At 45.1% G+C, this 27,626-nt stretch overlaps 3 protein-coding genes across 5 annotated transcripts in view; 1 reads left to right on the top strand and 2 right to left on the bottom strand.

Annotated features, from left to right (window-relative positions):
* Positions 1-4,120: 4,120 nt before the first annotated feature.
* pcmt (protein-L-isoaspartate (D-aspartate) O-methyltransferase) lies at positions 4,121-9,754 on the top strand. 3 transcript variants are annotated; one of them, XM_076167744.1, is made up of 8 exons: positions 4,121-4,276; positions 5,584-5,688; positions 5,780-5,811; positions 6,014-6,118; positions 6,277-6,397; positions 8,018-8,103; positions 8,239-8,364; positions 8,916-9,754. In XM_076167744.1, the coding sequence occupies exons 1-8, from the start codon at positions 4,222-4,224 to the stop codon at positions 8,919-8,921; spliced, it is 636 nt and encodes a 211-aa protein (XP_076023859.1). In that variant the 5' UTR covers positions 4,121-4,221; the 3' UTR covers positions 8,922-9,754. The 3 variants fall into 3 exon arrangements, with proteins under 3 accessions (XP_076023859.1, XP_076023852.1, XP_076023844.1); XM_076167737.1 differs by having other exon boundaries at positions 8,239-8,466; XM_076167729.1 differs by having other exon boundaries at positions 4,123-4,276; positions 8,239-8,408.
* Positions 9,755-9,962: 208 nt separating this feature from the next.
* lrp11 (low density lipoprotein receptor-related protein 11) lies at positions 9,963-14,778 on the bottom strand. Its single transcript, XM_076166974.1, has 9 exons — positions 13,931-14,778; positions 13,085-13,242; positions 12,663-12,804; positions 12,450-12,575; positions 12,090-12,347; positions 11,227-11,394; positions 11,075-11,131; positions 10,912-10,992; positions 9,963-10,826 (listed from the first exon to the last, which is right to left on the bottom strand). Exons 1-9 carry the CDS (start codon positions 14,511-14,513, stop codon positions 10,672-10,674), a joined length of 1,728 nt encoding a protein of 575 aa, XP_076023089.1. The 5' UTR covers positions 14,514-14,778; the 3' UTR covers positions 9,963-10,671.
* Positions 14,779-16,369: 1,591 nt separating this feature from the next.
* The window catches only part of map3k5 (mitogen-activated protein kinase kinase kinase 5), a 46,149-nt gene continuing 34,892 nt past the window's right edge, over positions 16,370-27,626 (bottom strand). Inside the window, exons 16-30 of the mRNA XM_076167101.1 lie at positions 26,686-26,813; positions 26,293-26,429; positions 25,582-25,687; positions 24,160-24,317; positions 22,143-22,320; positions 22,011-22,028; positions 21,618-21,795; positions 21,351-21,519; positions 21,063-21,248; positions 19,875-19,980; positions 19,038-19,287; positions 18,789-18,901; positions 17,904-18,046; positions 17,731-17,807; positions 16,370-17,399 (exon numbers count right to left, since the gene is read on the bottom strand). Of these exons, the coding sequence (XP_076023216.1) occupies positions 17,339-17,399; positions 17,731-17,807; positions 17,904-18,046; positions 18,789-18,901; positions 19,038-19,287; positions 19,875-19,980; positions 21,063-21,248; positions 21,351-21,519; positions 21,618-21,795; positions 22,011-22,028; positions 22,143-22,320; positions 24,160-24,317; positions 25,582-25,687; positions 26,293-26,429; positions 26,686-26,813 (2,008 nt within the window). The 3' untranslated portion in view covers positions 16,370-17,338. The remainder of the gene's footprint in view (positions 17,400-17,730; positions 17,808-17,903; positions 18,047-18,788; positions 18,902-19,037; positions 19,288-19,874; positions 19,981-21,062; positions 21,249-21,350; positions 21,520-21,617; positions 21,796-22,010; positions 22,029-22,142; positions 22,321-24,159; positions 24,318-25,581; positions 25,688-26,292; positions 26,430-26,685; positions 26,814-27,626) is intronic.

Genomic DNA, 27,626 nt, shown 5'->3' with positions numbered 1-27,626 from the left:
CAATATATCCCAGTGAGCTCAGATGTGATTTGATCCTTGAACTAGGCGTCTACAGTCCATACCCGTATAGATACTGTTAAATTGTGATTGCTATTGGATCCTGCTTGCAACTACACTGAAATGTGCTTATGTCAATCAATTAACTGTGCTTTTCTCAGAAGCAGAAACCATCCCGTCAGAGAGCCGTTTTTATTTTTCTCCAACATAATATAAGACAGAATGATAGGATGGTCTCGGTCTGCAGTGCGCGAAAAGATGAGTGGCAGCTGGAAAAAAGCAGCATCAACTTTGTCATGGCACTGCCATATTGCCACTGACATCTGGTTTCTTTGTTAGTGGGAAGACTGGCTGTATCGGATCCCCGTAATACGTGATGGCAATTATCTTGACTGCTGGTGAAGTTTACTATTTATTTTCTTTCACAACGTACATTTTAAACCAACAGGTAAACTACGACCACCGTAAGAGCTTGTGCCTCATTACGGGTCCATTCATTGTACGGTTTTTTACGTTGCGCATAGGCTAAAGCGCGTGACCGTGTCTGAAGCGCGCTATAGATCTGACGAGTCCACGTGTAGGTACCGGAACATAAACAAACTGCGCTTGACCTTCACTAAAATGAAAGCTTACCTGTCAACATTCATGATTAATTATGATTAACTGATAAGAAACATTTATGCAAATATCAAAATACTTACATCAGCAATATTACAATAGAGATACAACAGATAACCAATAAACCTTTTGGGGGGTATTTACACTGGCGCGGCATGCTGTTCACCAGTGTATTGTAATCTGGTGTGTAACTTGACACTGCAACTCTGAGTGAGTCTTGCATATGTGCATCAGTGAGACGTGTTCTGTGTTTGTTCTTGATGAAGTTCATGTCAGAAAATGCTGATTCACAGAGATAGGTTGAACCAAACAGGCTGGCAACCTTCATAGCTGCTGTGCATCCCCCTTGTACGTTTCTGTGTCAACAAGGCACCAAAAGTTTGGTGCAGCCTGGTAGGCTTTGAGGTGGAGGTCATTTTGCAATGTTACGATTTCAATCTCCACCTGTCCAGCATCCAAGGTGAACGTTGCACTTAGTTGCTCAGAAATGCATGTCCACGTTCATGAAAGGATTGGAAATGAATGACACACATGGCTCAAGCTGATCAAGGTCACAAAACCTATTCTCTTGCCCAAGTGTGTTTTTGGCTTGACAGTACTTTTCTGCAACTTTGTCAAATGTCTCAGAAGCAGAAGCATTGTCCTTCAGCACCAACTGGACAGAGGGAAAGTGCAGCACATTTTTTCTCTGTATATGCACAGAGAAATTGTTCATCTTGGCTTTAAACGCATTTAAGCACTTATCATGTCAACAACAGTCTTATCTTTGCCTTGCAACTTGCAGTTCAAGTGGTTTCCCAGTAATGTCTGTTAAAAATGCAAGGTCAAGTGTCCACTCTGTGTCCTCTAGCAGCGAGACGTCCTCGCCTTTGGACTGCATGAACTCTTTGATTTCACCCAAAAGTGACAAAAAACAAAGTAAAACTTATCCTCTGTTGAGCCATCGGATTTGTGTGTGTAGCAGCAGGTCACCATATTCAGCTGACATCTCCTCCAGTAGCACCTTGAATTTCTCGTGCTGTTTCGCTTTGGAGCGGATGCTGTTTATGATTTTCACAATGGGAGTCATCACGTGCCCAAAGCCGATCCCATTTGCACATAGCGCCTGCTGGTAAAATGATGCAGTGGTAATGCAGACATTTTGGGAAGTCTGGGTCACCTGTGTTGGCCGATTATAGCAGGAGCCCTGTCTGTCGTCACGGCTACCAACTTTTCCAATGGGACCCTTTTCTGCACAAAAAAGTCCTTCACCGCGTTGTAAATGTCAACTTCAATATAAGAATAAACATTTTACAGTATAAAAAATAAAAATTTAATTAGAAATGCATTAGTTGAGTTATTTTTAGAACAGGCTTGCCACGGGCAACTCATGTGGTCCTTGGGCGCTACCTGGTGCCCGCGGGCACCGTGTTGGTGATCCCTGATGTAGATGTTAAACAGTAGAGGCCCTAGAATGGAGCCTTGGGGAACTCTGCACGTTATATTTGTCTGTTCAGATGTGTAGTTACCTATAGATACAAAGTAGTCCCTGTCCTTTAAATGTGATTAAAACCAGCTTAGTACTGTGCCAGAAATTCCTAACCAGTTTTCTAGTCGGTCTAGTAATTTGTTGTGGTTGACGGTGTCAAATGCAGAAATACCAATACTGAAATTCTGCCACTGTCTGCGTTTAAGTGGATGTCGTTGCATACCTTAACAAGATCAGTCTCAGTGCTGTGGTGTGCTCGAAAACCTGACTGGAAGACATCAAAACAATTGTTTAGTGCCAGGAAGTTGTTCACCTGTTGAAAAACAGCTTTTTCAATTATTTTACTTAAGAACGGGAGGTTTGAGATGGGCCTATAATTGTTCATCAACGACGAGATTATTCTTTTTTAAGAGTGGCTTGATGACTGCAGTCTTCAGGGTCTGTGGGAAGATACCTGACAGAAGAGATGCATTAACAATTGGTAGAAGGTCTGGGGCCATGCAGTTTGAGATATTTTTTAAAAACCTGTTGTTCAGATGTTGTATAATGTCCTTAATGTCCTTTTTATGGTTTATTGGATAAAATGGTGTCATGGTATTGGAGTTGATTTTAGGTGGACACAAAGGCAACAGATGTCCTGTACCTGATATAGAGGCACTGACTGCTTGTCTTATTTTCTGGATTTTGTCAGTGAAGAAGGAGGCAAATTCATTGCAGGCCCTGGTGGATAGAAGTTCAGTGGCTACTGAGACAGGATTTGTCTGTCCACAGTAGCAAAGACTGCACGTGCATTATTATTGTTTTTGGCGATGATGTCAAAGAAGGACTGCCTGGCATTTCTCAGTTTCAGGTTATAAGTGTGAGGTCTCTCTTTATAGATTTCATAATGAACCTGGAGGTTTGTTTTCCACCACCTGCGCTCAGCTTTACGACACTCTTTTTTCCATTCTGACAAGTGTGGCATTTCTCCATGGCGATCATTATCAGTCCATAGTTATCAAGGACAGCACAGTTCTTTGGTCCATCTGTCCTGGGGGTTGTCGACATGGATGTTAAAATTACCAACAGTAACTACACAGTCAAAGTCAATACAGATTATAGACAGCAGTTCAGTAAAGTTGTCAAAAAAAGGTTGCACAGTATTTCGGTGGCCTGTAAATATTGGTGTTGGAGAGGGGAGAAGGGGGGTGGAGGCTGAAGCTCCAGCTCTCGGTTCTGGTATCTCCCATAATCAGAGCTCTAGTTGGGAAGGGGCTGAGGTGGCTGTCCTTCAGGGCTTCTGCTCCGCTGTTTTATGTTATCCTCCTGTTTTGGTTCCTCTTGTCTCTTGTCCTTGGCAGAGGAAACAGATGACGCAGGAAGTAAAATAGGTTGGAGGTGAACAATTTTACTCCTGACTTACGGTACATGCACTTGAAAGCCATGTGTTAAGTGCCAACAATCTGCTGAATCTCTCAATTCCTCTTCTGACTGGTGGTAGAGGGCCACTGATAAACACCTTAGCATTATCATCAGTCATGCTGGAACGGTGTTTGGACTTCATGATCTTCATGTGGGAAAAGGCTGACTCGCATAAATAAATAGAGCCAAATGATGCAGTCAAGGAAGTAGCACATTTCCTCATGTTACTTCTCACTACTCACTATGTACTTTTCCTCTGTGAATAAGTTCTAAAACTGTCCATGAGCCCTGGACTTCAGTTGAATTTCAGCCTGTGGTGTCAAACTCTCATCTTCCACTGCAGACGAGTTCAGGTGAAACGTGAAATGATGCACTTTTATCATTTCATGCAGATCACTGTTTTCACCAGCAGATGTCGCCCACGTGCTTGACTGACGCTTCTTAGCTACATTGATTGATAAAGGTTTAGAAAGCCTCGTTTGCTTATAACTAACCACCGCTTTACTGCTGCGAATCTAAATCAGCAGAGAAGTCATTGGCAAAAGCTTATTCCTTGAAATGTTTCTACGGTGCACGGGAGCGTTTGCAGTGCTGCAGTGGAAGCGGCGCGGATGAGAGCTGATGTCCCCGCCGCCCCGCCGTCCGCTCTGGAGGTGTTCGCTTTCCTCGGCAGGACGGTAGGCGCAGGCGCGGCACTGACAGCTGCTGTGTACTTACTCCGAAGACTCTGTTTAACGATGGCGTGGAAATCCGGAGGAGCTAGCCACGCAGAGCTCGTCAACAACCTCCGCAGTAAGTGCAAGTGTGCATATAAAACGGGCAAACCAGCGCCTTCGCTCGGAGGCTTAATGCGGGTAGGTCTTTTTGCAGGCAGATCCCGGGAGCTCTAGCTAGCTGGTTGCTAAGCTATGAGGCGTGTTGTTGTCGGGACCTCCACCCCTTCTCCTCCTGACCCGCGCTTAGTCACGCTGTGCACATGCATGGCCGAGCTAAAACGTCAGTAAAATCCAATCTGCACTAAAAACACAAATTAGTGCGATATGCATGTTGCAGTGTCATTCGGGTTAGCTTAGCCTGTTAGCTCTATGTGCGTCATTTTTGGAGTCTGGTGCTAGCGTTAGCCGCGCGCCTCCCGCCCTGCCCACATTCATTGATAGCTGCTGTAGCCTTCACATCGTTGGTTCAGTGAAGGACACAGACAACTGGGGACAGATGGGTTTCACTCATGTGACGCGACAGTGTGCGGCACAAGAGGGGGCCATTGTGTGTCATGGCTTGTGTCTGTGTGTATTGGTGTGTTAACAGTTTGTGCACAGGAAGGTGGACGCAAAAAGAGACGAGCGAGGCTGCGACCAATGTCATCTACAATAATAAGCTCAGTGTAAAGTCCAATATACTGACTCGGTGATGTTATTCATTGATATGCTGTGATATGATTTAAATATGACAGTTTAGTAATTTAAGTCTTATATATTGTAATTTCTAGCAGATATTTGAGTGATAAGATTGTACCACTGATTAAACCCGTATTTCAAATGCAAATCTGTAAGGAAAAGCTTCAATTTCTTTCTCTTTTTTTTTTTTTTACGATTTTCTTCTATTTTTTTCTTCTATTTTTTTTACTTTTAAAGATAAAAAAAAAGTGGAGCAACATAATCAATGCACAATATTTTCATCTCAGAAATCCCTAGTATGTGTCTATGTGGCAGCAAGTACTCTGTGTGTGCGTGTTTGTGTAACCTATCCTAAAGCAGTGCATAGTGTAACTGCGGGTGAGTTGAAGCAGTAATGGGAGCAGGGCCGGCTGTCCTTGGCTTTTCCTGCCGTTGCTACCAGCTGCCAGTGAACCTGTTCTGAGGGATTATCCTGAAGACACCAACATGTCTGCTGGAAGCTGCTTTATAAACGCCTTTATGTCGAGTGACCACACACACACACTCTCTGTAGCTTACAAACTTGGGGCCGTCAATCAAGCACTGTACACAGTAAATGTCTTCCGGTCTTGTAAATTGGTTGCGTTCTTCTTAATTCTTGCCCATTTCCTGTCATTCCCTATTATGATCTGGCTTCCTCATGCATTTTGTTTGTTCCATCCTCAGAAAATGGCATTATCAAGTCAGACAGGGTGTATGAAGTGATGCTGGCCACAGACCGAGCACACTTCTCAAGGTGTAATCCTTACATGGACTCCCCACAGTCTATAGGTAAGTGTGCAATCATTACCTCATCATATTCTCCAAATGAGGCCTGGAATTCAAAGAGACACGAACTAACCAAATCTATGTTTCTCTGAAGGTTACCAAGCAACCATCAGCGCCCCACATATGGTATGACTCCAAAGTTTCTCCAACATTCCTTCCATTTCTTCAGCTTTTGATCCTTAATTAACAAAGTGGAAGTGTTTTGTATATGTGACTGTTGGCACCACCAGCAGCCTGTAAACAACTGCACTTACTGGGCCCGACCTTGTTGTTTTGAGTGAGGATATGAATTGACGATGATGTAATTCCTTATTGGTACCCCCTCCAGCATGCCTACGCCCTAGAGCTCCTTCATGATCAGCTGTACGAGGGAGCCAACGCTCTGGACGTGGGCTCCGGCAGCGGTATCCTGTCTGCTTGCTTTGCACGAATGGTGAGCCACGCATGATGGGTAAACAAACACAGTTTCTATTGATTAAGTCTTTCACCGAACCAATATTAACGAGGGGGGGGGGTGTAACAACAAATCCCTCCTCTTGTGTTGTTCTTGTCCAAACTGAGCCTCCTCCCTCCTCCCTCCGTGCTTTACAGGTAGGCCCCAAAGGGAAAGTGATAGGAATCGATCACATCAAAGAGCTGGTAGACGATTCTATAAACAATTTGAAGAAGGATGACCCCAGTTTGATATCATCGGGCAGAGTCAAGCTAATGGGTAAGGCAACGTATGCATTTAGTGCCCTGCAATCTGGGTTTGATAGGCCAACACAATCACATTACGCTGTTTGAGCTGCAGCCAACTGAACCTATAGACCTCAGAGACCAAGAGGCCTGCTCCTTTTTCTTTTTTTTGTTGAGGCAAACATTTTACGACATTGCGCATACAATTATAGGATAGGATATTTTGGAGATTTATTTAGAGAGAGAGAAAAGAAAAGAAGGAATATTGTGTTATTATTGTTATTGTTGTTGTTAAACTTCATACAGAGACGGTGAGATAAAATCGGCAATATGAGGTACAAGTAGATTGAAATTGAAACAGCAGGAAGCCACGGCCGCTGGGGGTTGTGAGAACATGGCACAGTAGTGTGTGCAGAGTCCAGGATGGCATCAGTGATGTTGATCCGATGATCTCATACGGTAAATACAGTGATTACAGGATGATGTCAAACAGCAATGTAGGCTACTACAAATCACATCATAGGCTGTGGTAAAGAGAAAGAGAGAAGAGAGGAAAAAAAAGAAAGAGGACATCCCACCCAGAGACCCAACCCAACCCTGCATCCATACAACCACGCCCTGGCCTGCCTGGGATGTAAAATAAAATTAAGAAATTAAAATAAACTGTTCGGTTTTCAGTCACTGGTCTGGCATAGCCTGTAGATCTGTGAAGTAAGAGAGAAATGGTTGTCATGTCTGATAGAACTTATCAGTGTGGCCCTTCATAGTGTACTTGATTTTCCTGAGTTAAAGAAAATACATTGTATCCTTCAGCCATTGCGAAATGAAGGGAGGGGTAAGGGATTTCCAATGCAAGAGCAGGCGGTGTCTAGCAAGCAAAGAGGTGAACATGACCATTTCCTTTTGTGAGGTGTTAAATTGGCGTGAGTCATATGGTGTGCCGAAGATGGCAATATGAGGGGAGGGTTGAACTTGCATTCCCATTATGGCAGACAATGTGTTGAAGAAACCGGACCAGTAGTTGTGGAGCCTGGGGCAGAGAAAAACCATGTGGCTTAGGTCACAGTGAGGCTTCCAACATCTATTATATTTGTCCTCTACGTCTGTGAACAATTTGGCCAATCTGGATTTATAAAAATGGACCCTGTGTACGACCTTAAACTGAATGAGAGTGAGACGAGCACAGGACGAGACAGGATGTAGATTGCGCATGACTTCGTCCCACCGGTCTATGTCTAGATGGAGTTCAAGCTCAGTCTCCCTGGCAGCCACTGTTTTAGAATTAGATAGCTCCCCGAGGTCCAGAATGCGGCAATAGAGCTCAGAGATGGTCCCTCTTAGTTGTGTCTTGAAAGTTAGCAGGTCTTCCCACATGAGTTGAGTTCCTCCTTTTTGATAATAAGCACCAGCCTTTAGCTCTCCCAAAACCTGTGCTGTAGCAAAGTTTGCAAAGAGTTATACGCATATATAACAAGCCAATAGGCAAGCTTTAACATTGCTGCTGCTCCTGCTACAGGAGCGAGTCGTCTGTTTAGAGTGCGGTGAGCGGTTGTCTTAAATAAGCAGGATGAAACAACTATGTCCAATTTCCATTTAACAGACAGCACTTACACGGTCTAAGTAAGTGTGTGTGTGTGTGTATGTGTGTTTTCAGTGGGAGACGGTCGAATGGGCTACACAGAGGAAGCACCTTACGATGCCATTCATGTTGGCGCAGCAGCACCCAACGTCCCCCAAGCAGTGAGTTTCCATAGCAGCCGTCTGAATACTAATGATTGGGGTCACGTTGTCCAAATCCCCCTTTTGAATATCAGGGGCAAACATTGGAACACTTGTGTGATCCCTGATGGTGGATGTGCATTGTGCCTCTCGCAGCTCCTCGACCAGTTGAAGCCAGGCGGCCGGCTGATTCTGCCCGTGGGCCCGGCGGGAGGGAACCAGATGCTGGAGCAGTACGACAAGATGGAAGACGGCAGCACCAAAATGAAGCCCTTGATGGGGGTGATTTATGTGCCTTTAACAGACAAAGACAAGCAGTGGTCCAGGTGGAAGTGACTTCCTTCTCCCTCTCCTCCTCCCTCTCTCCTTCTCAAAGTGGCGCAGGTGAAATGGTGTGGCTTGGAGCAGGCAATGAATCACAAGGGCTGCGTTTGCTGCTTGATGACATTTTTTGCTTCTCCCATACCATCCCAACTAGCTGCACGTTTCCTCTCCATCTATGTTTGTTTTTTAACACCGTCCCAATTGGTTCAGTTAAACCTGCTTGAGTAATATGATTTGAAGTGAAACTCAAACCCCAAACTTATCACTGAAACACTCCGTCTGGTCTTGTTTGATATTCTGCTGTGCGAGTCTGGTTCCGGTCCAAAGGCGGAGTGACTCTTTGAATCGGACCATGACGCCGCGTCGTAGCATTTGCATGGAACTGTGCCTCCCTCTTGAATATGTGTTTGCATGACAGGACGGCCATGTGAATGTGCAATGTGCTTCTCTGCTCTGCCTTTTTCTGACAAATGTTTCTCTCTCCTCTCTCCCCCCCCGTCCCCCTGCAGGGATGAACTTTGAAGAGGAAGATGCTCCATATTCCACATTTAGGTTTGACCTGGAGGAAAAACTAGGATGGGGATGAAACACGCCCCCGACACTTTTTGTTTTCAAAGCATAACGAGACATCTTTTTGTTTTTTCCGCTCTAACACTGGATTAGAGTCTCATGATAACGACGGTCCCGAGGGGCTGGGAGGAAAGACTGCTTCAAGCTCGGCACAGAAATTTTGCAGAGGGGCTGTGTTTCTTTTTCAGGTTCTGCGTCTTGGGTGATGAATTGTTCTTAACAGGTGGATTTGAGGGATTTTTGCGGTGTCATCAGATGAAATGGCTATCACCGTTTTCTACAGTATTACACTTCAGCAGCATCAAAGCTGAACGCTGGAAGAATGCCGGACATTGATGAGGGAAGCCTGAGCCTTTTCGATAATTCACTTAGCTATACTGTGTGGGTGTGTGCGTGAGCGTGTGGGTGTGGGCGTGGATCATCGAATTATACACTTCTCTGCTAGCGTACAAAGCTCTCATCTCTGCCAGTAATATTTAGGTAGCCACAAACACATGCACAGGCAACACAATAGCCAATGTAACCTGATGCATCTGGTTTGATGTGCAGCATTAGTAGGTCGTTACTACATATAGAAAAAACAATGCAGCCGCCCTCGAACAGCATGGATACACCTGCACATTCAGGCTGTGCTTCCCACCTGCTGGTGTGTGGCTTCCCGCTGCTCGTTTTCTGTCATATTTTGTGCAAAGCTCTTCCGGTGACAGATAGTAAAAGAGCACGTCACTGCTTCGCCAAAATATAGTCCAATAATATAAAGCAACTGAATGTCTTGACATCTTGGGGCAAAAACCTACATGGAATCTGAAAGCTATTTTTCTTTTGGAAGATCAAAATGATGATCTTTGGCAAACACTGATCCTGGAATGGCAAATGGAAATAAAATCATTCTCATGTGCGTGATGTTTTGTTATTGAATGAATTAAGTGGTGTTAATTCATACAGCACAAGTTGTGTAGATTTATAATAAACTTTAATATCTCTTGTGAAAGACAAAACAGCTTGAGGGGATACATCTTTGTAAATATAGTACATTTATACCTTAAGGTCACATAGATTTGCTTAATAAAGAATAGTAAGCAACAAAGAAAAAGGCTGGGCTACAATTTAACCAAGAGAGTTTGCTATGGCTTTCTATGAGTCAAGGTAGGTTGAAAAATTCCTCTAATGATCAAACAAAAGACACACTGGTCCATTTGATATACAGTAAGTGTACTCGGAGCACTCCAGGCTTCCATCAGCACAGATATGGCACATTAGTGCCACTCAGTGGCAGAAACACAGCAGCACTTCAGGAAAATCAAATATCCAACGTTTGAGAAGAAAAAGGAACATAAGTGAAAGAGACGTGAGAGCCTAACATCTGTGTACATTAAGAGGTAAAAACGGATTCAGTGCATGAAGTTGAGCAGGTTTCATGATGAATTCATGGTTTACTATAATAATGACATCACTGGTTCTGAAGGCAGCATCTATCAGCAGCGGACTGACAAGTCACCAGTGTCAATGTGTGTGTGTGTGTGTGTGTGTGTGTACAGAAATGCATGATGGCAGGTAGTTGAGATGTTTCCATCCTGAAGGGAGGTTTCTAAAGTCCTGGTGCAGGCTCTGATGACTACACACTTGTTTCTCTTTGGACGGTCTGAAGCCTCCCACATCTTTGTCCTCTTCCGTTTGCTGCTTGTCGCCAAGTGGCTACAGGTACATGCCGTTGATGAGGTAATCAGACTCCTCTGTGGTGAGGGGGCGGGCCTTCTTTAGCTTGTGACGAACGAGTCTGAGACGACAGCCAATCATGAGCAGCAGCAGAGCGGTGATGATTATACCAAGTGCCAGCGGAAGGATTGCACCTGGAGGAGGAGACAGAAGTATAAATGTCATGTTGGACAGCACAGTCTGACACATGCAGTGAAGGAACGGTGAAGTAAGTCTCACCGGACTCTGGGCCTGGGTGCCCACCCATGATAGGAAATGGCTTGGAGATGGAGGCGTCGCTCTCTGTGTGGCTCTGGGGAGCTTTAGGGACAGAAGTGAAGGCTGTGTTACAATGATGTCATCCAAGCACAGTATGTTACACTGGAATGTATTGTACTTTTACCTATCTCGTTCTGTTTGGTGATGGGAGGAGCCACGGTTGCTGGTTTGAATACTGGATCTAAATGACGTTTTGTTAAAGAAAAAAAACAGTATTATGTTGTAGAACCAACAAACTGGACTTTGAAAGAGATGAGCAAAAATAAGAAATCTCACTTTTCTGTATACATTCACTGACACAGTCACCCTCCTGGAGGAAGTTGTTGTGGTTGCCCTGACAACCGCCATAGAGGAAGTGTTTGCATTCGCCCGCATCACGGTCATAGTACCAACGCGGGAAAGTTCCTCTACAGGGTCCGACGACTGGAGCTGAAGCACACGGATCTGCAGAGACCCAGACGACACAATCCACTTACATTTCATACACATTGTATTTAGATTGTTGTTTTTTTCTTCTGAGCCTGAAACTCAGTAACCTACAGGGTTCTCACTAACTTGGAATGGGGGTGGAGGGTTAAAAATGCAACAAAGTGCAAACTTTTAGAGGGTCTCACTATAGCAGCAACATTTTAGACTATTTTACAAATTGGATATTGTATCGTATTTGTTGTCTGTGTTTTCGTTCATGTCTGTAGTAGCTTTGCTGTGCTTGAGCTTTTTGTGGATCGAATTCAACTCAATTGCGTAGACAATTGCTTTACTTTCCTGCCGATCAGGTAGCCGGTAGCTTTTCCCATCAACTATCAGGTATCTGTGAGTTTCTAGTGTTTTGGTGAATGCTGATAGAGGAAGCAGTTGGTCTGCCTGAGCCTAAGTCAGGGATCAGATAGCAGCAGACAGAGGTGCTTTGTTCCAGCAGGTACTATGCAGGCACAGAGCGACATTCCCATGGCAGAGCGTAGCACTGAGCGGCTCTATGCATTCACCACCATTTTGAGCTCTCACTCACTGACTGGCTTCATTTGTTTCTCTGTCCAGACAGGCACTAATAAACCAGCAAATGATGAACAATCTTGATAAATCACTTTAAACGTGAGCTGAATAAGTGTCTAGAAGTTGTTTCATCCATGCAGCACTACCTGGATTGACTGAATCCTCTTGTTGACTGGCACTGTATGGAGGATCAACCTTGGTCCCGTCCTGAGGCTGGTCTGAGGAAGAGGAGGAGGATGAGGAGGAGGAAGAGTCCTGAGGAGGAGGTGGTTTGACGTTCTCCACGGTTTTGCTGGGCCCAGCCTGGAGCATGGATCCATCCACAGCCGTGTCTGTGTGGGCCACAGTCCGATGGGGGCCCGGTAGACCGGCAGTGTGAGTCACCGACTTCCGGCTGCCATCAACTACAGAGAATAAAATAAAAAATACAAAGTCTTGCACTGCGATCATGAAGTGAACTGCAGGCTAATACTTTTTTTTTTATAATTCCTCTGCCTGTTTCTTACACTTGGGACAGAACTCTTCGTCCGATCGGTCTGGACAGTGTTGCTTCCCGTCACAGGCGTAGGTGATGTCAATGCAGCAGCCGTCATCACAGCGGAACTGGTAGTTAGAGCAGTGACCCGTGCACACTGTGATCACAGAGATCCATTTTAGGTCCATATTATTCATTTGTTTGTGACATTTGCATCTTTAGAGCGTTATTGTGATTGTGTCACCTTTTGCGTTGTGTTTAGGAGCCAGCACGGTGACAGAAACGTTGTCGGAGCTCTTCTGATCCGCCTTGTCGGTGACAGTCAGCTGGAAGGTGTAGACCCCCTCCTGAAGACCACCGATCTTCAGCAGGCCTGGATGGGTCACCTACATTACAAAGAGTAAATGAGCTGTATATGTTTTGTTTACCTTTGTCCTAGTATTCATACAATCAGATTCATTATGAGTGCTGTTCCTGAAAACCTTATCTCTGCCAGTGCAGCAAGGCATTATGGGACTCTGCTCACACATCACATTGTTGACTCACCTGGTGTAATTTGACACCCAGTTCTGATTAGTAGTTCTTCATAATGCAAAAGCAAACGATGGAACCCGTCTAACCCACAAAGCGCCGTCTTCTCAGCTGAATAGTAATATGGTCTCTTACCTTCATGTTGACGGCTGTGTCCCCCTTCATCAGAGCCCATTCATAGTGGCCGATGGCGTGGTCGTCCACACTGTCCCGCCCGTCCAGCACAGCCCAGTCTGTGGGCAGCTGGATCACCACATCCTGGCCTGCATCACTGCGGGGGGGCTCATCCACCTCTGTATAACATAACATTGACATCTGGTAGCATGGAGGACGTGTGTGTGTGTGTGTGTGTGTGTGTGTGTGTGTGTGTGTGTGTGTGTGTGTGTGTATGATAGTAGACATCAATTCCTGTTGTGACACATTATCCTCTCAGTTTTGGAGATAATATTGTAATTCCCCTCCTCTCTTGTGCCTCATCTACGCCGTCACTCTGCTTGCTTTGCCTTCCATAGTCAATACATAAAGAGGACCAACAGTAAAACACACCTGCTGCTGCTTTCAGGCAAAACATTAACCGTCCCTATCTGCTCCATCTGGCTCAGTGGGAGTGTCTGCTGGGTACGTTTACCAGTTAACTGCAGTGACCAATGGAACATTCCTACTAAACTGCCATGTTCCATCCCTTCTCTTTTACCAGAGATTTGACTGAGACAGCTGCAGAATGAGACACACTTTCCATCATCAAAGCCCTAAAAATGTATACCCTTCCTCTTACACGTGACAGTTTGTATTCCCTATATTTCATCATTGAAATACAGGGAATACAAACAGCAAAAAAGCCATTGAGTCCCCTTTAAAGTCCACTTACAGTGTGAACACAACAAGAATTGAGGCCATTTTACACCGGGTTCACACTCAGGTTTAGGTTTGGTTTATTTCAAAAGAACTTTATATGTAAACAGGCCTTTCTTTGTCCCTCACCTTGAGTGTCCTCCTCCACCTCCTCAGGCAGGCCTTCCTCCAGCCTCCTGGGGGACACAGGCGGGTGTTCCTGCGTGCTGTTGGGGGTCCGGCTGTAGGTGCTGAAGCCCTGCTGCGGTGAGAAGGAGCACACGTTCTTATTCCTGTACGTGCAGTTAAACAAATAGCAGCTCAGACTGTCCCCGGTTTGTCTCAGGTCGTCCTGAACCACCGCCACGGTGCAGTGCGGCTCGGAGCAGCAGGCGTGCAGGCACTCCTTCCCGCTGTACACCCGGTCCGGGGCGGCTAGAAAGGTGGCCCCCTGCTCGATGGAGGCCCTGGCCCGGATGATGCGCTCCCCAGCGGCGTTGAAGGTTCCCACGCAGGCGTCGTTAACGTCACCATCCCGGGAATACGCCTGGTCCTGCTGCAGCTGCTTGCGAAACTCTTCCAGCAGCTCCTCCACTCCGGATATTTTGGATTTGAGGTCAGAAATGTCAGAGGAGCGGCTGTTGGTGCGCCGCGCCGCCGACAACAGCAGCAGCAACAACAACAGGAGAGCCACATTAGGTGCGAGCGGCCGGAGATGCTGAGCCCCGGCCATGTTGTTTATCCTCCCACCGCCTCCGCTCTTCGCCGCGAAGATGCAACAACACAGACCCGAGAGGTGAACGGGAAAAGCCAGCGGCGCTGCTCGTTAGATCATGGCGCGGGGAGGTGATGGCGACGGCGAAGGTGAAGATTCCGCCCGTGACGATGCTAAAATCCGCCTGTTGTCATGGTGAGGATGAGACGGTGCGCGAGGGACCAGGTCTGAGAGGCTGCTCGGTAAGAACTAATGACGTCACGGTGCCGAAACTCACGAGACAGCCGCCTCTCTCTCTCTCTCTCTCTCTCTCTCTCTCTGAGCAATGAGCATTGCGACATGTCAACTGAGCAATTTGAGCTTAGAAATTGCAGCTATACAGAACAGGCTATTCAAACATGCACTGGCAATTACATACAAGCACAGTCTTCTTTTTTTTTGGGGCAACGTTTTTTTATTTTCATTTTCATAAATAAAATAGATGTGGTGATGATAGAAGAGCCCCTTCTTTTAAACCAAAGCCTTCTGTTTTGGCTGTAGATCCGGGTCCTTATGGGCCGGCTTCTGGGTCCGCACCCATGTCCATTATAGACTCTATGTTGACCTCTGTAATTTCCAATTTTCTTTTGTTGTCATCTTTTGTATAGCTTTCTTTTAAGCAATAAACCAATTCTTCTTTGTTGTTGTCTTTCAGGAGGAGTTCAGCCTGCCACTGCTGGTGCTGCACCTTGATTCTGGTTGCCGGGTGAGATGATCAGAGGAACCAGAGTGCAGGACCAGAGGAAGCTGCGGTGGAGTGCAAACACCATTTTTCACTCTGAAGCTGTGGCATGCGCCCCCAGTCCCAGCCCGACACACTGACACCTCTTCTGCCCCTGCCCTCAGATGCATGGATATTGGGCACTTATTTCTAAATATATAAGTTCTAAATATGTTTATATTGTTCTTCGTTCATGTTTTCTGTTGGTGTTATATTTATTATTGTTCACAGTCAGATTTACATTCAGAATAACACATTTTATTAATATTTGATATATGTTCATAGTAAACTTGTGAAATCTTATTTTGACTTTGAGCAACATGGACAACATGTTTTCATTGCTTCTTGTGGTTTTTCATATGGACGGCCTTCAAACATCAAATAAAGATTAAGTCACACATTTCACACAGTATCATGTTGAGCCAAATTGCAAGAACACAACAACAGGCCTGGAACTCACAACCTTGTGATCGCCTACCATCAGCTTTACTCGCTGAGCTTAAGAAGGGTGATAGGCAGCATAGTGTTTTTTGGTCCAAAAATACAAGATTTCCCCAAACTTACACCAATGGATAAGGATCCATTGGTGTAAGTTTGGGGAAATCTTGTATTTTGGGTAAGGATCACCAATGGATAAGGATCCATTGGTGTAAGTTTGGGGAAATCTTGTATTTTTGGACCAAAAAACACTAGATGCTGTTTGAAATTCTAGAGCTGATGGTTAGTGGTTACAAGGTTGTGAGTTTGAGGCTCGTTCATGCTGCAACATAAGTGTCTGTTAGAAACACGCTGCTTCTTCGTTTTTATTTTAATATAAGATAAGATAAAAGTTTAGTACCCCGAGGGAAATTACTGTGCAACAGTTACAGTACAGTGCAGAATGAAACTAGAAAATAAATTAATATTTACATTTTATATTGTTCCTTAAAATGAAATGTGATGTTTTATTCTGCTTAATAAGTTTCAGTTTATGAATATTTGTTATCTGTTCATGGTAAACTCATTAAATCTGTCTTCTCATTAACAAATAGTTACTTGAAAATCAGCTTAAAGTGAGGGATTTGATCAGTTATAGCAAAATGTCCACAACTGATATGACATCATTCAAACAATCTCAATTTCAAAAGTTTTATTATTTAACAATAAGTCACAAAAATCTTGAATCAGTTAAGATATGAAACAAAATGGACACATTGGTTTTTGTTTGCAGTTGAGATTTTCATTACAATAAACATCAGCGCGAATGATCATATGTACAAAATCCAGAAACACAATATTATAACAATAAAAACAGCAAATGTTCTGATGTAATCTTCTAAATAATTGAACGTCATCTCTTATGATTTGTGACACTAAAAATAATACAATACCGCACAATCCATGATTCACATGTGTTTATACACATCATATAAATGCACATGGAGACTGTGTTTCTGCCAATTTAAAATTACACGACTGTCATCCAACATATCTATGACATTATTTACATGCTTCTGAAAAAAAGGCCCATTACAAAAGGACACGTGAAACTTAACAGAAACAGAAACATAAATAAATCTCAGTACAGATTTAAGAAAAACAGGGCATGCAATGACATCCTTCAGATCAACCATACAAGTTAAAATAAAATTCATTTAAATAAAGTAGTGATAAGAAACCTATATCAATAACATTAATACAGATGTAAGAAAATTCTATTTGAATGTAGTATTTTGTCTCTCAGGCTTGCATTAGAAAATGGTCAGTCTCCAGGTTTGTAAACATCATCATTGTGTAATGACAGGGCTGCAGGTTCTCCTGCTAATTCTCATTTTAACGCAGCTGTAACAAAAGGCTGTGACGTGTCCATCAGGCTTAACAAAATTAGTGGCACTTCTTGTAAAACCTCGCTCTCAATATGACCTTATTCTCTAAAATTCTTTTCCAAAAATATTACAATTGTCTGACCACCCTGGGAAAGCGGTTTCTGAGTGGAAACGTGTCAGAGACAGGTCCTCTCTCTGCTGGTCTTGTTCTGGTAAATACTGAGGTAAAAGAATACTGAGCTGTCGGGACAGACGCCCTGCGCACTCTGAGCAAGGCATCAGGCTGGCTTCTGCCTGTAGTCTGTGATGGCCTTCCACAGTTTACACAAGGTCCCACCTCTGAGAGGAGACACACACACAGACAGAGAGCAAAGAACACGGTTAGTAAAAAAAACACAATGGTGTAAGTATATTCATCTATGAGGGCTTATTATGAGACAAAAGCAGAAATGAATGTAATGCTGCAGTTATTGTTTACTTTGATGGACTATAATATTAATGATAAATATGTTCTCATGGATGTGATTAATCAAAATTCTAGGTGAAATACAATCATACTTATTAGCGTATTAGTAAAGACAACAAATTGGAAAATTATTTGTTGTTATTGCTCAGCAACCAAATGACAAAACACTAAATGCAGAGATGAAAATACACAAACTTGAAGTACCTCAGTCTTAAACTCTTCAGGTCATCTCTTGTTGCATCATGGAGGATGTCGTTCAGTGTGTACTCCTCATTCTGTATCTGGAGACACACATACAAACACACACTTCTGTTGCTGTCCCGGTGCTTGTGTTGTGTTAAGTTCGGCGCTGCGGTTGGACCAAAACCAGGACCTACCCTGTCTATGGAGTCCTGATCAGCCCCATGAAGCCTCAGCCATCTGCTCAGCTCAAGGTCTTCTTGCTTATCAGCCGGCTGACCCTGCTGTCCCGCTGGACCACCTGATGATGATGATGATGATGATGATGCTGCAGAATTGCCTACAAGATAAGATAAAGACATTCAGGGAAAATAGTGCAGAGCCGTGGACATGACAGGAGTTCATGCTCAATTCTGACGTTTGAGTCAGATCTGACTCAAGCTTTGCCTTGATGGAAGCTTTGGCTGTAATCTGAGCCCAGCTCGAGCCACGTGGGCCAGAAGATCCTGCAGTCTCAGACCAGATCAGAGAACATTTCCACCTCAATAAACCAGATTAACGCTGAGAGTCAATGAGATTTTCATTCATTTTACTAGTCATTGAACCAAAGCGCTCCTCTGCTGCTCCTAGATGGCAGCGTGAGATGAAACCAGCCACCAGAGGCTCATTTCCCACTCAAGTCTCCTTTGACAGTATCGGAGTTTAGGAACCAAATTCTCTGCTGCTTCACATCACATCTATGCACCAGTGCAGATGGATGACAAGCTGATGGCGCGTCCCTGCCAGCATGTTTCCCTCCCGCTCGTCAAAGTGCTATGATTCACCAGCCATCCATCAAACACAGTCTGATGTGCATCAAACATGATATCACACAGTCTGACACTGATCACAGATGGTACTTAGATGGAAAATACCCAAGAATCAAACTGGTTCAAAATAATTGTATGTTCCTTTGCACCCGGCTGAAAATGATGCAACTGCTATTAAGTCTATGAGGTAAACACTTAAAGTATTATAGTATTAAACACTGGTTTTAAGCCTTTGCTTTAAATGGGGCTTAGTAGTGTTATATAGTCTCAAACCTGTGGGCTCCGATCGTAGCCTCAGTAGTCTGATCTCCTGCTCTCTCTCCTCCAGCACTTGTTGAAGAACGGCCTGATACTCTCTCTCCTTCTCCAGCAGCTGTTCCAGTAACCTGCACACACACAGAATGTTCCATATTGCTGAGCAGAAACTGTAAATATGACGAATATGACCAAACAAAAGGTTACCGGCTGATTTGTAAGCAGATCGGATGTTAGTCGGTGTATGTGTGTGTGTGTGTGCGATACCTGTTGGTCTCCAGCTTCATCCTGCCCAGCTCCATGCTGACCGACCGCTGGACGTTGTGCGACTCGTGTGAGACGGTGGAGCTGAGTGTGCTCACGCCCGAAGTGGCCACCGTGTCATCGGGAGGCGCCCGGCTCTGGTGGGTGGAGTTTCTCCCTGGCTCGCCGCCGCCCCCGTTGTCATTGTCATCGTCGTCGTCGTCATGGTCGGCCACGTCGCTTTCGGAGGCCAGGCTGAAGTGAGGCCTCAACTCTGAAACAACAAACACACAACTCATCACTTCAAACATGAAACATCTACATACAAACACATGTTTTTTATATTGTTTTATTTATACTTATATCACAGAAAGAATAAGTAAGAAGACACTTGAATGTAACAACTTCCCTGAATCCCTGAATTTAAGATTATCCACCAAAATACAAGTTGGTTAAAAATGTTAGCGACTTGATTGGACATTTTCTGGTTCTTTCTCTTTCTTTACCAAACTCAAGGTTGACATTCAGAGTCACACATTGCAGGTGATCAGTGTGCTTTGACAGATATTCATAACCTCGACAGCCTTCCTTTTCATCCTTAAATGTCTGCTCTCATCTTCCTCTCCTTTTACTCATTACTCCCTTCTGTCCTTGGCTTTTTTCTTACTTATTCGTCCTCAACCGACCCTGAAAAGATGGAAATCTCATAATGGAGATAAGAAACTACACTCACCTTGTCAATCCAACCTTTTACTTTAAAATCCGAGCCCATTTTATTGAGGTAAAAAGTTGAATGCAGGACTGATAAAGAGATTTTTTTGCATTTGTGGTGTCAGCACTTTGGCTGGATGGCGGCATTACCTGGCACCAGGATTGTGATGGCAGTCTGCACAGCTTTACGGATGATGTTGTCCAGGGCGAACATCCAGTGAGGCTTGATGTTGTGGTTCCGCAGCACTTTGTTCACCTGTAGAAGTGAGCGATGAAGAAGAGAGTGAAGACAGATGAAGAAGAGCTCTAAATTACTATTTCAATCCAGACGTTCTCACACTTTGCTGGATATACCAGTTAGTTTGCAAAATCATGTCTGTACAAGCGTCATTCTAGCAAGGATCCAAGTTTGGGAGGAAGTCAGATATGATTCAAGCTGGGTTGTGCATCATTTCACACACGTGGCCATCTTGTAATCTTGGATTTCAAATGAAACGAGCTCGGCTGTAAAGACGCAAACCCCAAAGCGTCCAGCAGAGGATAAGAGGCCAACATGTACTCCTTTCACAATGTCTTTTTCTACATCATCCAAATCTCCTTATAGGAATCTTTAAAGCCTCTTATGCTTGTTGAAAAAGCTTCAGGATTGTACTCATGCAGTCATGCTCGACAAAGAAAGTGCAAATACACTCTCTAGTATTTCCAGCACTGGCCAACAGGTGGCATGAGTGCTTCATGTTCTGAAAGAGTTACACAATAATCACCACCCCCCCCCCCCCCCCCCCCACACACACACACACACACACACACAAAATAAATCAAGTGTTTGCTGTGATGTATCTTCATCTGCATGGCTGCGTGTCTGAGAGCAGATCGTCTCTCCTCCTCCTCTCTGCCGCCTCACATTGCACTTCTGATCTCTGTGCTCAAACAGCAGCAACATGGCTGCCAACGCCTGTGTGGTAAATACAGCCAAACCCCCCCTTACATCTCCACAGCCTGGAGAGTTTATGCCGAGGCCGAAATCAGGCGGGTAATCACACTTCACAGGTGCGTTGAAGCAGGAAATGACCAATTTGTGGATATCTGCTATTCCAGCAGCCTTAGTAAATCACACTTTAAGACCTAATTTCACACAGTTACTTTCCGAAATGACTAATAGATTGTTGCTCCTTATGTTGTTTTGTTCTGTCACGTTAGGAGGAGAGACTCGAACTGATTTCTGTCGTTGTCATTGTTGCTGTAACCTCTGATCGTTAACCAAACAGGACATGACTACTAAAGTTCCAATCCTACTTTCTGACTGTGGACATGTGTCGCTCTGTGTTTGGTACTCACCGCGTCCTGGAAGCCGAACAGCACCACCTGCAGCTGACTGATGGCGGTGCTGTCGAAGTCCAGCTCCAGCTTGAGCTGAGACAGCGTGTTGGCGATGATCTTCCTATCGGCCATGCGAACAAAGTCGGCCAGGCTGACCACAAGGGTGGAGATGTGCTGATGCTTCAGTTTGGTCCCCATTGAGCCCTGATTGGTGGAGGACGAGGGACGGAAGGAAGGACAGTTGAAAGCGATTTGCTATATTTACTCAAACCCAAACCCTCCCCATGGCTCTTTGTGTCCACTGACCTGTGTGAGCGCTTCCATCAGGTTGGTCACCACCTTGTCCCGGTCCTCAGTCAGGATCTGGTGCAGGGTGGCTCGTCTCTCGCTGTCCTTGCGCAACATGAAGAAGCCGGAGTCCTTCTCATCGGGCGACGGAGGGGCGCTGTGGTCCTCAAAGTTCTCCACTGGAATGCTGGGTAGAAAAACCCCAAAGTGCAGTCTAATAATTTGCAAGCTTATCATTTAAATGCGTATCAAGAGTTCAGGCTTTGTCCCGCCCGCTGGTCCCACCTGAGGAAGAGGGAACGCGGCCCCTTCACGTCCCTCTCGCTGTAGCACTTGATGCTCGGCTTGAAGATGAAGGGGTTGGTGTTGGCGTCATTGTCGGGGGAGACCGAGCCGTACTCGCTGCTGCTACTGGTGTCCTCCACCACCACCGGCACAGGAAGAGAGATGCTACGCAGGTACTCTGGAGGGCGTAAGACGTTGCTTTAGGACACAAAGGCAGAGAGCGGCACAGGACAAAACCAGAAGAGGGAGGATTACAGATTTTTGGGATCTGTGTTGATATGTATCCACAAAGATGACCTGCTTCAAACAGTTACAGCATCATCTAACTGTATGAAGTGCTCCCTCTAGTGGTGGTTGTTACTGAAAGAGCAGAGAGTAAATAACTGAACTCACCTGATCCTGGCGACAGAGCTGAAGAGAGAGAGAGAGACAGAGAGGATTTGTTATCGTTTGTCATTCAAAATGTAAAGATTCAAAAGTCTGGCTTGTCATTTCACGTCACTCTGTCAGATTGTTAGAACCGACCTGTGAAGCCGCTCTTGCCCTTCTTCTTGCGGCTGGTGACGGTGAGGAACTCGTCTGTGAGCAGGTCCAGGGCGGTGGCGCGGCGGTCCGGGTCGGGCTCGAAGCAGCGCAGGATGAAGGCCTTGGCCTCCAGCGACATGGACTCCGGGATCTCTGGGTGGATCTTGAACATCCCAACCTGGGGACAGCAAATATATATGTAGGTGCAATGTGAAGCCTTTTCAGTAAACATGTCTGTCCAACATTTGCCTCCAAAATTCAATAAAGACAATCAAAGCTGAATATCATTTTGTTCCCTAAATCTTAATTCTTTTATTATTTTTCTTCCTTATGCAGCTACAACAAACTCAAATCTAAACCTTTCACCATTTGAAATGAAGTAATGGTGTTTGGCAGCTGTGTTGTTATGATGTGGCTGTTTGTCAGTCTCAAAAAAATTCAAGGACAACTTTTGTTTGGGAGGACAAAGCTCTGACTATTGACTGGAGCGCCGGATGATCAGATAAAGTTTTCAGTATGAGACACTGGGGACGAAGAAGACATGCATCTCCCCTGAGCACAGAGTCGTTTATCTGATTAACTGTGACGAGTGCGGCGCTCCAGGCAGCAGCTGACTGAGCCTCTGGACAATAAGGAACTTCCAAATTCCTGCTGTTGCTGTGGAGGAATGTTGACTTAAGATTAGCGAGGTGAAGCCCCTCCCGCCAGACATTCCACTGGTGTGAGTGAAAACTGACCGAAGACTTAAATTATTACAACTTATGACATAGATGCTGCCAGAAATCCCATTTGTGTGGATGTTTGTGTGGATTCTATACACGAAATCCATATGCAAAGCACGAGAGAGGATCCCTGTGTGTGCTTCCGTGTTGTTTATCACCGTGTAAGCACTTTGTGGTAAACTAGAGTAACTTAAGTCTCCCTGTTTAAATCCACAGCCGTTTAACTGAATTATGCTATATGGAAAATTCCACGGTTCAGAGGTTTGACATGAGTGCTCTAATGCTTTCCAGACAGCCTTTAAACATCTTCTCCGCCCTTAATGGGCTACACATGGCTAAGAACAATATGTCAACGGCGTGGAGCACTTTACGTTTCCATCCAACGCAAATACATGCAGTAAACTGACACTTCATACACGGACACGTGCAGAGAGGAACTGGAAAAATACATGAGGACTGAAGTCGTCCCCCAATGAGCTACACGTGTTTGTTTGTGTTCAGACTTAAACGTCCCGCATGGGCCGTATTTGCACTTTCTACTCATGGCGATCACGTTACAACAAGCAGGTGGTGATAGAATACAGGTGCAAAAACAGGATTCTCCTTCCATAAAAACACAAACGTGCTCATCATTACTTCTGTCGGCGGCGTTCAGTAAAGGCATCATACTTCTTTAAAAGATGGATTTCACAAACTTTCAACAAACACGTGTCTGATTGCATGACCGAATTTCCAATGTAACTACCAATAAAGTTTCTTCAGCGTTGCATCTTGGAGGAGGTGCACTCGCTCTCACCTCGGGCCAGGGCGAGTTATGACTTGACTCAGTTTCACTCTTCTGCGCTTCGTTTCTGTTTTGCACAACAAGATGTTCAGATAGGATAACAGCACAACAGGCTGTTAATCAAGACTTTGCCCAGGAAACGATCAGCTCGCACACGTTCGAAATCAACCGCGGCTTCACCCAAAACAGTTGAGAGCTCAGTATTCAGTGTATCCACTAGGGGGCAATAAGCACGCCGAAACAAAAGCCAAATAGAAATGTGTGGCCCTACAATGACGACAACACTGTAAAATCTATTTTCCTTGCAACGCCCTGCACATACATCTTACAAACTTACTATAAAAACAATGTCAGCGACCTTTTTCTCTTTGGAACAATTGCTGACGTAGCGCTTTAACCAATGTCAACAAAGACGGTGAGATGAAGGACGTTTCACTGCGTAACTGCGACGGTGGCAACAATGAAGCCGGCGTGGCTGCTGACCTCTGACCTCTGCTCCAATCTATCTCACCTTAAACATGGCAGCTTGTGGCTCCCCCAGTTCATAGAAAGGCGGTTTCCCGGTCGCCATCTCTATGATGGTGCAGCCTAGAGACCAGATGTCTGCTGGCTTCCCGTAACCGCGGGGACCCTTGTCTATAATTTCAGGAGCCATGTACTGTAGCGTACCTGAAAGACAACACAATGACATAATTCAGTGCATACATATACCTTTTTTCCCAATTATTACTTTCTCTAATTTGATCATTAAAAATGTCTAAATTAAAACATTTATTAGTAAAACCAACAGCATGCACGAGAGAAACTTGTGTAAATACATCAAAGGACTAATTAACAAGTTGCTTCTCTTCTACACTGATGCAGCTATTTTAAATGGAGAATCAGGTTACAGGAGGTTTAACAGGTTTGTAATCACAGCTTAGAGCAAATGAACCTTTTCAGGCAGCCCTGAAAGGACTCTTGTGTTCTAATAATAGCTGCTGCTTTTAGAAAGCAGTCGACATTTATAGCCGGCCTGAGCTATAAAAAGGGAGCGGCACAGTTTCCTGAAAAAGCTCCACTATACGGGGTAACACCCAGTCTGCTCCAATCACACGGCAGCTGATCCTCATCCAAGAGGTCAGGAGGAGCTCTGATTGGCTGCTGCTGTCCTGACGCGACTGTAGTCCGGAGCTGTGAGAGGCGTTGGTCGGCTATTCTCAGATATTCTGTTTGCAGGTTATTAAAGTGAGAGTGGTTGGTTGCTCTGGCATGGTCACATATACTCACACACATATACAGGAGTGTGTCATCAATATGGGTCAACACACAACTGAAAATGACTGCTTAGTGAATTTTAGGGTAATTTTGGAGAGTTTGGCTGTTGTTGGAAGGATTTTGGAGGGGGCGGGGCCTGTTAACCACACACACAGCTCAGTCAGTCGGTGGTCATGATGTTTCAGAGAAACCTTACTGGCTCTAAAATACAAGTTCATAAATTCACTTTGTCAGAGATTAGAAGTCTCCCCTAACCAAAGCAATCATCCTGAAGCAATAATGGCACATTTATATCATTTTCAGTATAATCTAAAATATATGAGGAAAGGTGTTTATTGATGCACAAGGTTTGTGCTGTGCTGCCTATGTTGGTCTTTGGCCCTAATGATGGTACACAGCTTCACTCAGGTGATACTCATGTAAACATACTGTTCCTGTCCCTCTTAGACACACACACACACGGGCACCCTGTTAGAATCTGGGTTATGCATGTGAACTGCTGGTTTCTCCAGCAGAAATCTCGTTGGAGATAAGTGGTTTATTTTAATCCCTCCACTGATTACCGTCGCATAACGTTTGAGAAATCAGGTTACTGCAAGACGCAAGACTGGGCCACAGATAATTAAGAGCATCAGCAGGTCAGCCAGCCACTCCATCAGTACCAGTGGGTCAGTACCTGTGAAAGTCTCTGTGCAGGGGTTGATCCCCGCCAACCTCTTGGATGTACCAAAATCAGAAATCTTCAGGACACCGCTGTAGGTGTTGATGAGAACATTATCACCCTGAGGAGAGAGGGAGAGAGAGAGAGAAAGAGAGAGAGAGGGGGAGAGGGAGAGAGAGAGGGGGAGAGGGAGAGAGAGAGAGAGGGGGAGAGGGAGAGAGAGAGAGAGAGAGAGAGAGAACGTTTGTGTTGCATTTCTCCATTGCCTAAATTCCAAGGCTGCGATGTTGGTGAGGTAATGCGAGGCAGAGCCTTTAAAGCACCAAAGGCAGGTTACAACACAGCGTGTGGGAGGACGACCTCCGCGCCAAAACACAGGGATTAACATTGACACCATCAGGTGGAATAAAGCAGGTTTCTCCTCTCTATGCGTTGGAAGAAGACCTGATGACCCTGATGACTGTGCGTGATCAGAATGTTATCAGCGTTGAGATGAAGCAAGGAGGGGGGGGACTCTTACGTAACATGACTGGGAAGCTCTTGGAATGCATTTGCACAAATCTAATTTTGCACACACAGAGTCACACGGACGTAGTTAACAGCCCGGATGATTCCCACCAAAAAGCGAGACCTTAAAAATGGCAATGCAGACTCTTTCCCATGCATCCATCCATCCATCCATACATCCATGTAATCCTCTGTAAATGCATTTACGGCGGGATTCACCTTGATGTCGCGGTGTGCGATCTGGTTGTCGTGCAGGTATTTGAGGCCCTCCAGGATCTGCCGCGTGTAGAAGCCAATGGTGGGCTCGTTGTTCTTCAGAGGACCCCACTTGGACCTGAGCAGCGCAGACAGACTCCCTGAGCAGCACAGGACAACAGCACCAGTGTCAGTGAATAAACAACATGATGCCAGATTGGAGGTAATACTGCAGAGACTGAATTCGCAGTGGACTTGTATGTCTTGTTTTGGAAGAACCAATTTCAAAAAGGTAGTTGTTGTTGAACTGGATGTAGAAATAATAATTGAGGACGATGCATGCACTTGAAAGTCGGTGACCTCCTCTTGTACATTTATGACATTTTCATAAGCCAGAGACACAGCGGGGGGTCTCACCTCCGGGCACCTGCTCCATGAAAATCTTGATGAATCCATTCTCACTGATGGAGCCCAGATACTGGACAATGTTTTTGTGCTTCAGGTGTTTGTGGAGGGCGATTTCCTCGTGGAGGGGCTGCGAGTATCTGCGGGTACAAAACACATATAACAGGTCAAAGTTCCACCTTGCCGTCTGCCGATAACAAACCGCCACACAAACACATTCTGCTTTTTTTTGATGAGTCACATCCCCTCGCTGAGATTTCAACGCCACTTGTCAATTCTTTGCACCGATGTGTCGACGCTCTCTGCTACCCCGGCGTCCCGCTGACTTGACAATGATGATTAGCGGAACAATGTGTGGCGGCGGTGGAATCATCTAGTCTAGTGTGAGAGAGTCTTGCAGTTCGCGATGAGTGGGCGCAACAACGAGGACGGGAGTATTTCGAGCGCAGACATTGTGCGAGTGCGCGAGGCAGAGGGTTGCCTGCCTGCGAGTTCTGCCTTCACATCTCTCCTCCACTCACTCCAGTCGCTCAGTCACTGGAGTGGATACCTGCCCACTGAAAGCTAAAAACATCAATGCTTTGAGGGGAGTGCAGCACTTTGCCTAATGATGCGCCGTGCTGCCGCTGAATAAAATGAGGCAGCACAGGCACCTGTTAATGTTGAGCAGCCGCATGATTACAGAGCAGAGGAACACACAGCGATGCTTTTTAAACACTACTGCCTAATCCAGAGCTGTCGGGGCTGAATGTAACTCTGTATGGATGATGTGGCCCTGTGTGCTTTCACTTCACTGGGTTTGCAATTCTGAGACTAAAATTGGCAAACAGATTTCCTGACCTGTTTTTGAAAATTGGTTTATTGCCCAAGCAGAAAAAAATGTGAAAAGAGTGTTCTTATTGTCAATTTCTATTCTGTTTAAGCCTTTGCTCTACTGAAAAGGAAATAACTAC

The sequence above is a fragment of the Genypterus blacodes genome, unplaced genomic scaffold (assembly GCF_046128005.1).
Source record: "Genypterus blacodes isolate CSIRO-AG114 ecotype Tasmania unplaced genomic scaffold, CSIRO-AGI_Gbla_v1 ptg000013l_1, whole genome shotgun sequence".
NCBI classification, from domain to species: Eukaryota; Metazoa; Chordata; class Actinopteri; order Ophidiiformes; family Ophidiidae; genus Genypterus; species Genypterus blacodes.
The sequence above is the reverse complement of the archived record's forward strand: the minus strand, read 5'-3'. Positions and strand labels throughout refer to the sequence as shown.